This window comes from Heterodontus francisci, chromosome 12 (genome assembly GCF_036365525.1).
Source record: "Heterodontus francisci isolate sHetFra1 chromosome 12, sHetFra1.hap1, whole genome shotgun sequence".
NCBI classification, from domain to species: domain Eukaryota; kingdom Metazoa; phylum Chordata; class Chondrichthyes; order Heterodontiformes; family Heterodontidae; genus Heterodontus; species Heterodontus francisci.
This window is the reverse complement of record NC_090382.1, coordinates 102,077,184-102,095,446: the sequence shown is the minus strand read 5'-3', so window position 1 is coordinate 102,095,446 and position 18,263 is coordinate 102,077,184. Positions and strand designations below refer to the sequence as shown.

General features: G+C 43.3%; 1 protein-coding gene across 1 annotated transcript in view; it reads left to right on the top strand.

Moving 5' to 3' along the window:
- LOC137375659 (uncharacterized) overlaps positions 1 to 18,263 on the top strand; it is a 48,334-nt gene that overhangs the window by 13,086 nt on the left and 16,985 nt on the right. The window contains exon 3 of the mRNA XM_068043047.1: positions 8,789 to 9,055. Coding sequence (XP_067899148.1) covers positions 8,789 to 9,055 — 267 coding nt within the window. The remainder of the gene's footprint in view (positions 1 to 8,788; positions 9,056 to 18,263) is intronic.

Here is an 18,263-nt window from a genome sequence, read left to right as displayed (position 1 = left end):
ACTTAAGTGCCAGCTTAGGTTTGATCTCTGAGTGGGACTTGAACACCCAACTTTTTGATCTGGAGGCAAGAGAGTGCTGCCAACTGAGCAATGGCTGACAATGCTTTAGTTTAGTATAGGCTCATGGTTGAGCTTTCTCATTGGGTGTTTTCCACGATAGAAAAGCTGAAACAATTCTATGGTAGGCTGAAAATGCAATCATCTCCCTTTAAGCAACCAATTGAATTTTCTCTTTGATTGACACAAACAGGTCCGCAAACATATCAGAATAGTGTTATGACCGCAGCAGGAGGAGTGCACTGTTAATTCAGTCCCATTTCTCCACAGGTCACAACATATATTTAAGTTTTCCCACTTAGCGAAACTGTCAATCAGATACTCTATTTGTCCCCGGAATAAAGCACACCAAACAAGTTTCTTTAATAAACAAAAAAAAATTATCTGTTTATTATAAACCAAGTCTTAAACAATAATGAAGTAAACATACATGCAAATTGAAATATTAAAGCCTCATATTTTTATCCTAGCCCTCACACACTTACATACAAAACCAGTTAACTGGGCAAAAGAAAAGGATTTTTGTTGACAGGTGTTACAAAGGAATAGAAGAAATAAAAAAAAAACAGACTGAAGAGAAGGTATGGAACTCCTTTGTTTTGGCGAGGTGTCCCAAAGGCAAATAGATGGCTGCCCCACTTAATCTTCCAAGAACAGTTCTTTCCAGGTGATGTTGATAAAACGTCTGGGTAGGCTTTCAAGAGATGCAGAAGGCTTCACATAGGCCTTACATCAGGTGTGCAGCAACAAAGGTTTCAATTCTCACACATTCGATGCAAAGTTCCTTCAAAGATGCAAGGTTTCTGCAAACATGCCAAGTTTCTTCAAATACAGGAGGCAACAGTACACCTTGATGCAGGAATTCTTTAAAGGTGCAGGGATTCTTCAAAGAAAGAACGATATCAACTGTCTATTCCTTGCAGGTCAGGAAGCAAACTTCTTTTTGTTCTTGGCAAAACACGCACTGCCTTTTTTAACAGTTCAAAATTTAAAAAAAAATCTTTCCAGAGGCAAGTCATATGGCAACCATAAATCTTGGTTTGTCATTCCCTTGTAAACGTCCTTTTCAGAGTCACAAGCACAGACACCCTGCTGGGTTATTTGCAAATAGATGCTTTCCAATAAGATTTGTTCACTGGTCAACCTTCTGTTGACCTTCCTTTTAAGAAAAACACCAACATTTCAGATTCTTCAAAATTTTAGCACTCATGGAATCCTTTTCGGTTTTTAAAATGTAGATTCTCAAGTTTTAACTAAAAATGGAAATCCTTGTAACAATAGGGAAATCATAGCATATCTCCAAAACACCTTGAAGCAGGTTCCTAATGTCTTTATCATCTGTGCTGCCTCAGTTCTAATATGCCCATTGTTGTCCATGCCTCTAAGCACTCTGTCCCTAGTGCTACTGCTCCCTTATGAGTATTTACTCGCAAATATTCTAAACAATGAGGAATCTTCTCACTGCTGACAAACCATCAGATACATCAGCTAACACTGAAGCTTCCTTTCACTTGCCCACTTGCATCAATCCCAATGCTGGTGCTTTTCCAGCTCATGATTACAGAGATAAATGGGGAGACAGGGTAAGATTGGAAAGTGAAAAGTAGGAAGTGGGGCGGCACAGTGGCGCAGTGGTTAGCACCGCAGCCTCACAGCTCCAGCGACCCGGGTTCAATTCCTGGTACTGCCTGTGTGGAGTTTGCAAGTTCTCCCTGTGTCTGCGTGGGTTTCCTCCGGGTGCTCCGGTTTCCTCCCACATGCCAAAGACTTGCAGGTTGATAGGTAAATTGGCCATTAGAAATTGCCCCTAGTATAGGTAGGTGGTAGGGAAAATATAGGGACAGGTGGGGATGTGGTAGGAATATGGGATTAGTGTAGGATTAGTATAAATGGGTGGTTGATGGTCGGCACAGACTTGGTGGGCCGAAGGGCCTGTTTCAGTGCTGTATCTCTAAACTAAACTAAAAAGGAAGTTAAAGCAAATTACAGAGTAAAGGAAGGAAGGTGATGTAAAATAGAAGAGGAAAAAGTGAAGGAGAACAAGTGAACAAAACAATGGAGGAAGAGAAAGAGAATTAAAAAAGTCTGTCTGTGTGGTGTTTCAGGGTGATGCCGGAGTGAAATATAAGTGCTCAGTTACTCACCTGTTGCCAAAAAAGTATCATCAACCTCACCATTTTCTAGCGACAAGAACTGCATAACTCCCCAGCTCTCAAAATGTGGAGTTTAAAAGGAGTGAAGGAGTGAAGGGCTTAAAAGTGGGGAGTCTGTTCTTGTGGCCTACCATTTGTGTGGCAGTTTGACTTGAAAGAACATGAAGTGAATCAGGGTAAAGCTATCAATTGTGGAAAATGTGCCAAGTGGAATGGTAGAACTGAATTACGAAGATATGGGATATGAGGCTGCAAAAGTGAATGAACAGCTTTGGGTTATGAATGTAAGTAATGTTTATGAGAGGAGCTGTGTATCCATAGTGCAAGATTCTGAGATAGAGCCGTCTTTAACCAGAGCAAAGTGCAAAGGATTAGTTGTGGAACTGTGACTTTTAGAAGTGTGCCAGAGTCTAGGGGGCAGATGGGGAAAGGAAGACAAGAGGATAGAGCTCAGTGTTACCTTACCAGGTCTGCAACACTGTTCTGAGGGCTCAGGGAGTTGGCACTCAGTGTAAGTATATTTTTCAGTGTTTTGGTTGCGTCTGCATCTAAGAATCTGTGCCTCTCACCTTTTATTTCCTCAAGGAGGGCTTGACTGTCAGTGAACATAAGAACATAAAGAACTTAAGAACTAGGAGCAGGAGTAGGCAATTCAGCCCCTCGAGCCTGCTCCGCCATTCAATACGATCATGGCTGATCTCATGTCGGCTCCAACTCCACTTTCCTGCCCGTTCTCCATAACCCTTCAACTCTTTACTAATTAAACATCTGTCTATCTCCTCCTTAAGTTTAATCAATGTCCCGGCATCCACCGCACTCTGGGGTAGTGAATTCCACAGACTCACGACCCTTTGAGAGAAGTAATTTCTCCTCATCTCTGTTTAAAATCTGCTACCCCTTATCTTAAAACTATGACCTTCCGGTCTAGATTGCCCCACAAGAGGAAACATCCTTGCTACGTCTACTTTGTCAATCCCCTTAATCATCTTGTATACCTCAATTTGATCTCCTCTTATTCTTCTAAACTCTAGAGAGTAAAGTCCTAAACTGCTCAATCTCTCTTCATAAAACAAACCCCTCGTCTCTGGAATCAATCTAGTGAACCTCCTGTGAACTGCTTCCAATGAACTACATCCCTCCTCAAGTAAGTGGACCAGAACTGTACAGAATACTCCAGGTGTGGTCTCACTGATGCCTTGTACATTTGCAGCAACACTTCCCTACATTGTCTCTCGAGATAAGGAGGCCCAAAAGAAAGAGAGAGAAATGCCAAAATTCCATTTGCCTTCCTTATTACCTGCTGAACCTGCATGCTAGTTTTCAGCGATTCGTGCACGAAGTTCTGCATTGTTCTTCTGTGGCTTGTTGCCATACCCTGCTCCCCTCTGGGTCCAGATATTCATCATTATATGCAAGTGTAATTCACATACTGCTGAGGCATGCAGTAGAGTGGAAGAGCCATGCAGTGTCCTTCTCTTAACTGTTTCTCCCTCAGTCTGCTGCTGCAGATTGTGGACTGAAATGTCTTATTTAAAGGCTGCACAGATGTGTCAAGGCAGTTCAGTTGCTTACATCTGTTTTACACCAATGGGCATGCAAATGAGCAGACCAAGGAAACCTGTATGTAACCCCTTCTGCAGGCCACTGTTGCGTGAGTGCAAATGTTTGTTTTAATTTTTTTTATATTCACTTATGGGATGTGGGCATCACTGTATGGCCCAGCATTTACTGCCCATCCCTAATTGCCCTTGAGAAGGTGATGGTGAGCTGCCTTCTTGAACTGCTGCAGTCCTTGGGGTGTAGATACACCCACAGTGCTGTCAGGATTTTGACCCAGCAACAGTGAAGGAACAGCAATACAGTTCCAAGTCAGGATGGTGTGTGGCTTGGAGGGGAACTTGCAGTTGATGGTGTCCCATGCATCTGCTGCCCTTTTCCTTCTACGTGGTAGAGGCTGCGGGTTTGGAAGGTGCTGTCAAAGGAGCCTTAGTGAGTTGCTGCAGTGCATCTTGTATATTGTACACACTGCTACCGCTGTGTGTCAGTGGTGGAGGGAGTGAATGTTGAAGGTTGTGGATGGGGTGTCAATCAAGCGGGCTGCTTTGTCCTGGATGGCGTCAAACGTCTTGAGAGTTGTTGGAGCTGCACCCATCCAGCTAGTGGAGAGTATTCCATCACACTCCTGACTTGTACCTTGTAGATGGTGGAAAGGCATTAGGGAGACATGAGGTGAGTTACTCACCAAGAATTCACAGCCTCTGACCTGCTCTTGTAGCAACAGCATTTATGTGGCTGGTCCAGTTCAGTCTCTGGTCAATGGTGACCCCCAGGATGTTGATAGTGGGGATTCAGCGATGGTAATGCCATTGAATGTCAAGGGGAGATGGTTAGATTCTATCTTGTTTGAGATGGTCATTGCCTGGCACTTGTGTGATGCGAATGTTACTTGCCACTTATAAGCCCAAGCCTGGATGTTGTCCAGGTCTTGATGCATATGGACATGGGTTGCTTCAATATCTGAGGAGTCGTGAATGGTGCTAAACATTGTGCAGTCATCAGAGAGCATCCCCATCTTACGATGGAGGGAAGGTCATTAATGAAGCAGCTGAAGATGGTTGGGCCTTGGACACTCCCCTGAGGAACTCCTGCAGCAATGTCCTGGGACTGAGATGATTGACCTCCAAAAACTACAACCATCTTCCTTTGTGCGAGGTATGACTCCAACCAGCAGAGAGTTTTCCCCCAGTTCCCACTGAGTCCAATTTTGCTTGGGCTCCTTAATGTCATACTCGGTTAAATGTTGCCTTGATGTCAAGGGCAGTCACTCTCACCTCAGCTTTGGAGTTCAATTCTTTTGTCCATGCTTGGACCAAGGCTGTAATGAGGTCTGGAGCCAAGTGGCCCTGGCCGAACCCAAACTGAGCATCAGTCAGCAGGTTATTGCTGAGCAAGTGCTGCTTGATAGCACTGTTGATGACCCCTTCCATCACTTTGCTGATAATCAGGAGTAGACTGATAGGGTTGTAATTGGCTGGGTTGGATTTTTCCTGCTTTTTGTGGACAGGACATACCAGGGCAATTTTCCACATTGCCAGGTAGATGCCAGTGTTGTAGCTGTACTGGAACAGCTTGGCTTGGGGTGCGGCTTGTTCTGGAGCACAAGTCTTCAGTACTAATGCCGGAATGTTGTCAGGTCCCATAGCATTTGCAGTACCCAGTGCCTTCAACCAGTTCTTGATATCACATGGAGTGAATCGGATTGGCTGAAGACTGGCAGGGACCTTAGGATAAGGCCCCCAGCATCACAGCATCAATGGAGTAACAGCAGTATAATTCACTTTGAGGGAACTCTAGGGCAGTATTTTTAATTCTCCAAGTATTGCAGAAGGTTAAATGCAGCAAGTGCAAGAAGGAAAGAGAAGTGACAAACCCATTATTCAAATCAATGAGTGGTGTTCTCTTCACATCATAGGTTAAAATTATGAGCATCAATGTTGTGTGTAGACATCTTCCCCTGAGCAATAAAAACTCCCCTGGAAAAATGGTACTACTGTGATTAGCTAGAGAAGGTTAAGGATAGTATTAGATTAAAAGAAAAGACTTAAAACATTACCAAAAGGAGCAGTATGTCAGACGATTGGGAGGGTTTTAAAAACCATCAAAGGATGACCAAGTGATAAAGAGAGAGAAAATAGAATAGACGGAGTAAACGAGCAAGAAATATCAAAATAGATTGTAAGAGCTTTTACAGGTATGTAAAAAGGAAGAGATTAGTGAAAGTAAAAGTGGGTCCCTTAGACCCCAAACACTTCTTCCAGGTGAAACAGCCATTTACTTGTACTTCTTTCAATTTACTATACTGTGTTTGCTGCTCACAATGCTGTCTCCTTTACATTGGGGAGACTAATTGCAGAGCCCTTCCGTTCAGTCAGTAAGTGTGGCCCTGAGCTTCCCGTTGCCTTCATTTTAATTCTCTACTCCACTCCCCTTCTGACCTCTTTGTCCTCAGCCTCCTACGCTATTCCCCATAGATTCATAGAGCCCATTGTGTCTGTGCCGGCCATCAAGCACCCATCTATTTTAATTCCATTTTCCAGCACTTGGCCTGTAGCCTGGTATGCTATGATGTTTCAAATGCTCATCTATGTACTTCTTAAATATTGTGAGGGTTCCTGCCTCTACCACCCCTTCAGGCAGTGTGTTCCAGATTCCAACCACCCTCTGGGTGAAAAATTTTTTCCTCAAATCCCCTCTAAACCTCCTTCCCCATGAAGCTCAACATAAGTTTGAGGTACAGGTCCTCATCTTTCGACTAGGCACTTTACAGCCCTCTGGACTTAACACTCAGTTCAACAATTTCAGATCATAACCTCTGTCCCTTTTTTCGACAGCAGCTGCAGGTGATGATTCTGCCTTTCACATTTACAGTACCTCTAGACACATCCTTTGTTTCTTTACTTGTCCCATTACCATCTCCTATTGACTGGCACCACCATTCCTTTTTATCATTTTAATCTCTACTGCCATTCACCCTAGAACAGACCTTCCCTGTCGTTCTTTCCTCCCCTCCGCACTTTTCATGCTTTGCTGACGATGATGATGATCTTATTATCCAGGCTCCGGGCTCTGTATGACTTACTTCTGCTCCTTTTTTTAATGTTCTTATGTTACTGAATAGTGTCCCTAACAACTTCTCATACTGATCAGGTCCTCTTAACAATCTACACTATACTGACATCTCTATGTTCTTCCAGTCCTGACAAGAGGTCATTGACCTGAAAAGTTAACTCTCTTTCTCTATCAACAGATGCTGCCAGACCTGAGTATTTTCAGCATTTTCTGTTTTTTATTTCCTTTTACTTCCTTGTTGCTGTCTGTGAAAATTCTTCAATGTGATTGGCTCTTTTGCTCCTTGATGACATCACTGTTGCTGGACGTGTGGCGAACTCCTTGACTAGGACCCAGATTCAAATTAACATTGAGAATGGTGAAATCCATGCCACAGAGATTGCTAGATCTTTGTGGGCAGCTTTCTTCGAGGTCAGCTACAAGAGCTGTTGCTTTGCCACTGACCACAATATCTGACCAATATAATCTCAGCATCAGGGATCAGCCATTTAGGACTGAGATGAGGAGAAATTCCTTCACTCAGAGGGTTGTGAATCTTTGGAATTTTCTACCCTAGAAGGGTTGTGGATGCTCAATTGTTGAGCACGTTCACGACTGGGATCAGTATATTCCTGTGCACTAAGGGAATCATGGATATGGGAATAAGGTGTGAACGTGGAGTTAATGTAGAAGACCAGCCGTGATCTCATTGACAACAACCACTTCTGTAATAGAACTACAATATGCTGAAGATGCACAAGTTAGTGCTTACTCTGAAGAAGAACTACAACAGATAGTTGACGTATTCACAGAAGCCTATGAGAGCATGGACTTGCCCTGAATACCAGAAAGATCAAAGTCCTCTACCAACCCACACCAAATGTATCAAATCCATGTCTTCAATTGAAATTCATGGTGAAGTATTGGAAATTGTCCCTCACTTCCCATATCTTGGAAACTATCTATCCCAAAAAGCTGACGTTAATGAAGAGGTACAACACCTAATCTAGTGTGCTAGCTCAGCCTATGATAAATTACATGCTCAGGTTTTAGAGAATTCTGATATCAGACCTGATAGTAAACTCAAAGTCTATCGGGCAGTGGTTCTCCCCACGCTTCTCTACATTGCTGAAGCTTGCGCAACACATACATGTCATTTCAAGGCCCTAGGATAACATCAACATTGTCCTACGTATCAAGTGGGAGACAAAAGAACTACCATAAGTGTCCTCCACGACACAGATATACCAAGTATAGAGGCCATGATGATCTCACATCAGCTGACGTGGATGGGATATGTTGGTAGAATGCTTGACTCAAGACTGCCCAAATAGGTGCACTACTCAGAGCTACGCCTGGGAGCCCATTCACACGGGAGCCGAAAGAAACGTTTCAAAGACAATCTCAAAGCTTCCGAGAAGGTCTGCTTTATTAACATCAACAAATTGGAAGCAGAAGCCCACTCATGACCAGAATGGTGATCCATCATCGAAAATGGTGTGAAGACCTTCCAATGAGAAAACCACTGAGACAGAACAGCGAGACAGACGGAAAGAGAGGGGAGCTGCACATGCCAACAATCTGCCGACAACTGGCAGTGGGTTCTCACTTTAGGAGAACCTGAAAGCCTAAGATAGGGCTTATAAGCCATCTGCGAACTCAGAGCCAATACTAACATCTCACTTCTACCCAGCCATCACATGGAAGAACATACTCGATTCGAGGGATTGCTGATGACGATGATGATCTTTTTGAATAGTCGAGCAGACTCCAGCCTCTGTATGGCATACTCCTGCTCCTATTTCTTATCTTCTTATGTTACTGAATAGTGTCCCTAACAACTTTTCATACTAATCAGGGACTCTTGACAATCCACAGTATATTGACATACCAAAAATGAAACTGAATATAATGTTTCAGAAAATGCTATATTTACTGAATGCAGCTTTTGAATTTATCTGTTTTTACAGTTGAGACAGATTCACAGAGGCCTGTAATGGGCAGTGACATCACCCTCAGCTGTACCATCTCCAGGCTCTCAGATACAGTCAGTCTTCACTGGAAACCAAGAGACTCATCTCAGCAGAACAGGAGGAACAACACTGATGAGATCCATCTGAATAACACAGTCTATCTGATAGTCAGAAATATTGGAGTAGACTATGTGAATCTGTATACATGTGAAGTGCAGGAAAATGGCACCACTGTAATTACTGGGAACAGAATGGTGCATCCAGGTAAGTCCAAATCTACCTTAGAGTGGGAATTAAAAGAAGAAAACTAGTCTTCAAGTGTTACCAGATCAGCATCGGGAACCAATGGTTGCTGTGGGGATTGTGGGCACAATATTCTCCTGGCAGGATCTGTGGAAATGAAAGTTTGGAGTGAAGGGCAGATGTCATTAGATTCCAAAGCAAAGTAAACAGGGTGAGGCTAAAAATGCTCTTAAATAGATCGTGAGATACCAACCAGAAGAAGTGGCCATGATTGGAGGAAGGGTGGGTATCTAGCCACAATTAGGGTAAGGGGTCTTTTCATGATTGGTGGGGAAGGGTTTGGAGCCCAGTGTAAGGGAAGCTCAAGGCTTCCTTGTGAGGGTTGAAGGCGCAATCCTCTCTCTACTGGCCCACAAAGAAATCTGTGAAACTGATTTACGGTTTACTTCTCCTGGCTCAGGAACTGGCTTCCAGGAGCTTTTGCCTGATGAAGGAGCTGATATTGCTCCTCACTCCCACCCCAACTCCCCAACTCCCTGCCCCCAAATGCCCATCCCCCAAAACACTCACCCCCTCACCCTCATAAACCTCCCTCCAACCCCACCCCCTACTTGCTCAGGCCTCTGTTTGAAATTGCAGATGATGTCATCTCACCCATTGCCTTCCTATGCTGCCTGCTCGCCTGCTTAGAAGATTAGATAAATTTGGGGACACAGCAGAAGGAACCAGGATCACTGGGGATAAGTGACTCTTGTTATCTGAATTGCCAACACGCCCCAACACAGTTTCTGCTAAGCGGGTTTGGTTCAAACCGAGCCTTTTTCTAAGTTTAGTAAAACATCAACTGTTTACATGGAAGCAAGTGTAACAAGTGCATTCCCAAAAGTAGCAAGTAGGTAATGACCTCTTAAACAAAGTTTTTGCCACTGTTATTATTCACATAGCAGCCCTTTTAGAATGGGGGGAAATATCAATCAGTGATAATGCATTTTTGAGGGAATTTATGAAAAATGAAAAACAATCATGGGTGATTTTAATCGACAGATAGAGATTGGACAAATCAGTTTATCAAAGGTAGCCTGGAACATGAGTTCTTGGAGTGTTTTTGGGAGTTTCTTAGAGCAGCACATTCTAGAGCCAACCAGAGAGCAGGCTACTCTGGATCTGGGAATGTGACAGGATTTATTAATGACCTCATAAGAACAAAGAACAAAGAAAATTACAGCACAGGAACAGGCCCTTCGGCCCTTCAAGCCTGCGCCGATCCAGATCCTCTATCTAAACCTGCCGCCTATTTTCTAAGGGTCTGTATCTCTTTGCTTCCTGCCCATTCATGTATCTGTCTAGATACATCTTAAAAGACGCTATCGTGCCCGCGTCTACCACCTCCGCTGGCAACGCGTTCCAGGCACCCACCACCCTCTGCGTAAAGAACTTTCCACGCATATCCCCCCTAAACTTTTCCCCTCTCACTTTGAACTCGTGACCCCTAGTAATTGAATCCCCCACTCTGGGAAAAAGCTTCTTGCTATCCACCCTGTCTATACCTCTCATGATTTTGTACACCTCAATCAGGTCCCCCCTCAATCTCCGTCTTTCTAATGAAAATAATCCTAATCTACTCAACCTCTCTTCATAGCTAGCGCCCTCCATACCAGGCAACATCCTGGTGAACCTCCTCTGCACCCTCTCCAAAGCATCCATATCCTTTTGGTAATGTGGCGACCAGAACTGCACGCAGTATTCCAAATGTGGCCGAACCAAAGTCTTATACAACTGTAACATGACCTGCCAACTCTTGTACTCAATACCCTGTCCGATGAAGGAAAGCATGCCGTATGCCTTCTTGACCACTCTATTGACCTGCGTTGCCACCTTCAGGGAACAATGGACCTGAACACCCAAATCTCCCTGTACATCAATTTTCCCCAGGACTTTTCCACTTACTGTATAGTTCACTCTTGAATTGGATCTTCCAAAATGCATCACCTCGCATTTGCCCTGATTGATCTCCATCTGCCATTTCTCTGCCCAACTCTCCAATCTATCTATATTCTGCTGTATTCTCTGACAGTCCCCTTCACTATCTGCTACTCCACCAATCTTAGTGTCGTCTGCAAACTTGCTGATCAGACCACCTATATTTTCCTCCAAATCATTTATGTATATCACAAACAACGGTGGTCCCAGCACGGATCCCTGTGGAACACCACTGGTCACACGTCTCCATTTTGAGAAACTCCCTTCCACTACTACTCTCTGTCTCCTGTTGCCCAGCCAGTTCTTTATCCATCTAGCTAGTACACCATGGACCCCATGCGCCTTCACTTTCTCCACCAGCCTACCATGGGGAACCTTATCAAACGCCTTACTGAAGTCCATGTATATGACATCTACAGCCCTTCCCTCATCAATCAACTTTGTCACTTCCTCAAAAAATTCTATTAAGTTGGTAAGACATGACCTTCCCTGCACAAAACCATGTTGCCTATCACGGATAAGCCCATTTTCTTCCAAATGGGAATAGATCCTATCCCTCAGTATCTTCTCCAGAAGCTTCCCTACCACTGACGTCAGGCTCACCGGTCTATAATTACCTGGATTTTCCCTGCTACCATTCTTGAACAAGGGGACAACATTAGCAATTCTCCAGTCCTCCAGGACCTCACCCGTGTTTAAGGATGCTGCAAAGATATCTGTTAAGGCCCCAGCTATTTCCTCTCTCGCTTCCCTCAGTAACCTGGGATAGATCCCAGCCGGACCTGGGGACTTGTCCACCTTAATGCCTTTTAGAATACCCAACACTTCCTCCCTCCTTATGCCGACTTGACCTACAGTAATCAAACATCTATCCCTAACCTCAACATCCGTCATGTCCCTCGCCTCGGTGAATACCGATGCAAAGTACTCGTTTAGAATCTCACCCATTTTCTCTGACTCCACGCATAACTTTCCTCCTTTGTCCTTGAGTGGGCCAATCCTTTCTCTAGTTACCCTCTTGCTCCTTATATATGAATAAAAAGCTTTGGGATTTTCCTTAACCCTGTTTGCTAAAGATATTTCATGACCCCTTTTAGCCCTCTTGATTCCTCGTTTTAGATTGGTCCTACATTTCCGATATTCTTTCAAAGCTTCGTCTTTCTTCAGCCTCCTAGACCTTATGTATGCTTCCTTTTTCCTCTTAGCTAGTTTCACAATTTCACCTGTCATCCATGGTTCCCTAATCTTGCCATTTCTATCCCTCATTTTCACAGGAACATGTCTCTCCTGCACGCTAATCAACCTCTCTTTAAAAGCCTCCCACATATCAAATGTGGATTTATCTTCAAACAGCTGCTCCCAATCTACATTCCCCAGCTCCTGCCGAATTTTGGTATAGTTGGCCTTCCCCCAATTTAGCACTCTTCCTTTCGGACCACTCTCGTCTTTGTCCATGAGTATTCTAAAACTTACGGAATTGTGATCACTATTCCCAAAGTAGTCCCCTACTGAAACTTCAACCACCTGGCCGGGCTCATTCCCCAACACCAGGTCCAGTATGGCCCCTTCTCGAGTTGGACTATTTACATACTGCTCTAGAAAACCCTTCTGGATGCTCCTTACAAATTCTGCTCCATCTAGACCTCTAACACTAAGTGAATCCCAGTCAATGTTGGGAAAATTAAAATCTCCTATCACCACCAGCCTGTTGCTCCTTCATCTTTCCATAATCTGTTTACATATTTGTACCTCTATCTCACGCTCGCTGTTGGGACGCCTGTAGTACAGCCCCAACATTGTTACCGCACCCTTCCTATTTCTGAGTTCTGCCCATATTGCCTCACTGCTCGAGTCCTCCATAGTGCCCTCCTTCAGCACAGCTGTGATATCCTCTTTGACCAGTAATGCAACTCCTCCACCCCTTTTACCTCCCTCTCTATCCCGCCTGAAGCATCGATATCCTGGGATATTTAGTTGCCAATTGTGCCCTTCCCTCAACCAAGTCTTAGTAATAGCAATGACATCATACTCCCAGGTACTAATCCAAGCCCCAAGTTCATCTGCCTTACCTACTACACTCCTTGCATTAAAACAAATGCACCTCAGACCACCAGTCCCTTTGCGTACATCATCTGCTCCCTGCCTACTCTTTCCCTTAGTCACGCTGACTTCATTATCTAGTTCCTTACAGGCTTTAGTTACTACCTCCTTACTGTCCACTGACTTCCTCATTAGGTTCCCATCCCCCTCCCACATAGTAAAGGCACCCCTAGGTATCAGTGATCACAATATGATTGAATTTCACATTCAGTTTGAGGCTGAGAAGAGTGGATCTAAGACTAGTGTTTTAAACTTAAATAAGGATAATTATGAGGGTTGAAAACAGAGCTGGCTAAAGTAAACTGGGAAATTAGGTTAAGGGATAGGTCAGTAGAGATGCAGTGGCAGATATTTAAGAGATATTTTATAACACTCAGCAAAGATACATTCCAGTGAGAAAGAAAGACTCTAGGGGAAGGACACACCATCCGTGGCTAACTAAGGAAGTTAAAGATAGTATCAAATTGAAAGAAAAAAACATACAATTCAGTGAAGAGTAGTGGCAGGTCAGAATATTGGACAGAATATAAAAAAACAGCAAAGAATGACTAAAAGAATAATAAATAGAGAAATTAGAGCATGAGAGAAGGCTAGCTAGAAATATAAAAACAGATAGTAAGAGTTTCTACAGGTAGTTTAAGTGGAGAAGAGTAAGTAAAGTGAGTCTTGGTCCTCTAGAGAGTGAGTCTGGGGAGTTAATAATGGGAAATAAGGAAATGGCAGAGGAATTGAACAGATTTTTTGCCACTGTCTTCACTGTAGAGGATACAAATAACATCTTAAAAATAGTAGTGAATCAGAGTTGAAAGGGAGGCAAGGAATTTAAAACAATTACCAACACCAGCGAAAGGGTACTGAGAAAACTATTAGAACTAAAACCTGACAAGCCCCCAGGTCCTGATGTAATTCATCCTAGAATCTTAGTTTCATTTTCCAAAATTCCCTAGATTCTGGAAAGGTCCCATCAGATGGGAAAATAACAAATGCAACTCTGCCAATTACGAAAGAAGGAAGACAGAAAGCAGCAAACTACAGGCCAGTTAGCTTAACGATTGTCATGGGAAAAATGCTGGAATCTATTATTAAGGAGGTTGCAGCAGTCATTTAGAAAATCTTAATTCAATCAGGCAGAGTCAACATGGTTTTGTGAAAGGGAAATCCATCAAAAGTTACCAAATAAAATAAGAGCCCATGGTGGAGGGTTACATATGAGCATGGACAGAGGATTGGTTAGCTAACAGGAAACAAAGAGTAGGCATAAATGGGTTGTTTTCAGGTTGGCAAGCTGTAACTCCTGGGATGCCACAAGGATCAGTGTTGGGGCCTCAACTATTTGCAATTTCTATCAATGTCTTGAATGAAGGGACTGAATATATGGTTGCTAAATTGGCTGATGACTCAAAGATAGGTAAGTGAGTAAGTTGTGAAGAGGTCATCAGGAGTCGGCAAAGGGATATATAATAGGTGAAGTGGTTAAGTGAGTGGGCAAAGATAAGGCAGATGGAGTATAATGTGGGAAAGTGGGAACTTGTCTATTTTGGCCAGAAGAATCGAAATGCAATATATTATTTAAATAGAGAGAGATTGCAGAATTGTGAGATGCAGAGGGATCTGGGTGTCCTAGTACACTTAGAGTCATTGAGTTATACAGCACAGAAACAGGCCCTTCGGCCCATCGTGCCTGTGCTGGCCATCAAGCACCTAACTATTCTAATCCCATTTTCCAGCTCTTTATTTTATTTATTTATTTAAATATAAAATATAATATAAAATAAAATAAAATAAATAAAATAAAATATTCTAATCCCATTTTCCAGCTCTTGGCCCATAGCCTTGTATACTATGGCATTTCAAGTGCTCATCTAAATACTTCTTAAATGTTGTGAAGGTTCCTACCTCTACCAACTCTTCAGGTAGTGCGTTCCAGATTCCAACCAACCTCTGGGTGAAAAAAACTTTTCCTCAAATCCCCTCTAAACCTCCTGCCCCTTACCTTAAATCTATGCCCCCTGGTTATTGACCCCTCCACTAAGGGAAAAAAATTCTTCCTATCTCACCTATCAATGCCCCTCATAATTTTGTATACCTCAATTATATCTCCCTCTCATCTCTGCTCGAAAGAAAACAACCCTAACCTTTTCAGTCTCTCTTCATAGCTGAAATGCTCCAGCCCAGGCAACATCCTGGTGAATCTCCTCTGCACCCTCTCCAGTGCAATCACATCCTTCCTATAGTGTGGTGCCCAGAACTGTACACAGTACTCCAGCTATGGCCTAACTAGCATTTTATACAGCTCCATCATAACCTCCCTGCTCTTATAGTCTATGCCTCGGCTAATAAAGGCAAGTATCCCATATGCCTTCCTAACCACCTTATCTATCTGTGCTGCTGCCTTCAGTGATCTATGGACAAGTACAACAAGGTCCCTCTGACCCTCTGTACTTCCTAGGGTCCTACCACCCATTGTATATTCCCTTGCCTTGTTAGTCCTCCCAAAATGCATCACCTCAAACTTCTCAGGATTAAATTCCATTTGCCACAGCTCCACCCATCTTACCAGCCCTTCTATATCATCCTATAATCTAAGGCTTTCCTCCTCACTATTTACAACACCAAAAATTTTCATGCCATCTGCGAACTTACTGATCATACCTCCTATATTCACGTCTAAATCATTAATGTACACTACAAACAGCAAGGACCCAGCACGGATCCCTGCGGTACACCACTGGTCACAGCCATCCAATCGCAAAAACAACCCTCGACCGTTACCCTCTGCCTCCTGCCACTAAGCCAATTTTGGATCCAATTTGCCAAATTGCCCTGCATCCCATGGGTTCTTACCTTCTTAGCCAATCTCCCATGCGGGACCTTATCAAAAGCCTTACTGAAGTCCATGTAGACTACATCAACTGCTTTACCCTCATCTGCACACCTAGTCACTTCCGCGAAAAATTCAATCAACTTAGTTAGACACGATCTCCCCCTGACAAAGCCAAGCTGACTATCCCTGATTAATCCCTGCCTCTCCAAGTGGAGATTAATCCTGTCTATCAGAATTTTTTCCAATAGTTTCCCAACCACTGATGTTCGACTCACTGGCCTGTAATTACCTTATTTATCCATGCTATCCTTCTTGAATAATGGTACCATATTCGCTGTCCTCCAGTCCTCTGATACCTCTCCTGTGGCCAGAGAGGATTGGAAAATTTGTGTCAGAGCCCCTGCAATCTCCTCCCTTGCCTCACTTAACAGCCTGGGATACATCTCATCTGGGCCTGGGGATTTATCCACTTTTGAGCCCACTAAAACAACTAATACTTCCTCCCTTTCAATCCTAATATGTTCAAGTTTATCACAGCCCCCCTCCCTGATCTCTACACCTACATCGTCCTTCTCCATAGTGAATACAGATGAAAAGTAATCATTTAAAACCTTACCTATATCCTCTGGCTCCACACACATATTACCACTTTGGCCCTTAATGGGCTCTACTCTTTCCCTGGTTATCCTCTTGCCCTTAATATACTTATAAAATGCATTAGGATTTTCCTTTATCTTGCCCACCAGTGCTTTTTCATGTCCCGTCTTCACTCTCCTAATTACTTTTTTAAGTACCCCCACACTTTCTATACTCCTCTAGGGCCTTCCCTCAATTCAGTACCTTTATTTCTGGTCCCTCTTTGTCCTTTTCCACAACCACCTTAAATCTTACATAGTTATGGTCACTGTCCCTAAATGCTCCCCCACTGACACTTCTACCACTTGTCTGGCTTCATTCCCTAGGATTAGGTTCAGTACTGCCCCTTCTCTTGTCGGACTTTCTATGTACTGGCTCAAAAAGCTCTCCTGTATGCATTTTAAGAATTCCGCCCCCTTCGAGCCTTTTGCACTAAGACTATCCCAGTTGATGTTGGGGAAGTTGAAATCCCCTACTATTATTACCCTATTATTTTTACACCTCTCTGAGATTTGCCTGCATATCTGCTCCTCTATCTCTCCCTGACTGTTTGGAGGTCTGTAGTACACTCCCAGCTAAGTGATTGCCCCATTTTTGTTTTTATGTTCTACCCATATGGCCTCATTTGAGGAACCTTCTAAGATATCATCCCTCCTTACTGCAGTAATTGACACCTTGATCAAAATGCAATGCCACCTCCTCTTTTACTCCCTCCCCTATCACGTCTGAAGATTCTATACCTTGGAATATTGAGCTGCCAGTCCTGCCCCTCCCTCAACTATGTCTTTGTGATAGCAATAATATCATAATGCCATGTGCTGATCTACACCCTCAATTCATCTGCCTTACTGGTAAGACTCTTTGCATTAAAATAGATGCAATCCAGCCTTGCATTTTTCACTTGTGGCTCAACAGGTCTAAATTTTCTCTGCCTTCCAGACTGACTTAATTTCTCTTCTATATTTGACTGTGCATCACCCCCTACCGTATCTCCACTCTGTATCCCATCCCCCTGCCAAATTAGTTTAAACCCACCGCAACAGCACTAGCAAACCTCCCTGCACGAAACACAAAATGTTAGTGTGTAGGTATAGTAAGTAATTAAGAAGGCAAATGCAATGTTGTCATTTATTGCAAGGGGAATGGAATATAAAAGTATAGATGTTTTGCTACAGTTGAACAGGACATTGGTGAGACCACATCTAGAGTATTGTGTACAGTTTTGGTATCCTTACTTAAGAAAGGATATAATTGCATTGGAAGCAGTTCAGAGAAGGTTAACTCGACTGATTCCTTGGATGAGAGGGTTATCTCATGAGGAAAAGTTGGACTAGTTGGGTCTGAATTCATTGGAGTTTAGAAGGATGAGAGGTGATCTTATTGAAACATATAAGGTCCTGAGGGAACTTGACAGGGTGGATGTTGAAAGGATGTTTCCCCTTGTGGGAGAGACTAAAACTAGGGAGCGCAGTTTAAAAATAAGGGGTCTCACATTTAAGACAGAGATGTAGAGAATTTTTTTCTGTCAGAGGATCGGGAATCTGTGGAACTCTCTTCCCCAGAGAGTGGTGGAGGCAGGATCATTGAATATTTTCAAGGCAGTGGTAGACAGACTCTTCACAAACAAAGGGGTCAAAGGGTATTGTAGGTAGGAAAGTGGAGTTGAGTCCATAAACAGATCAGCCATGA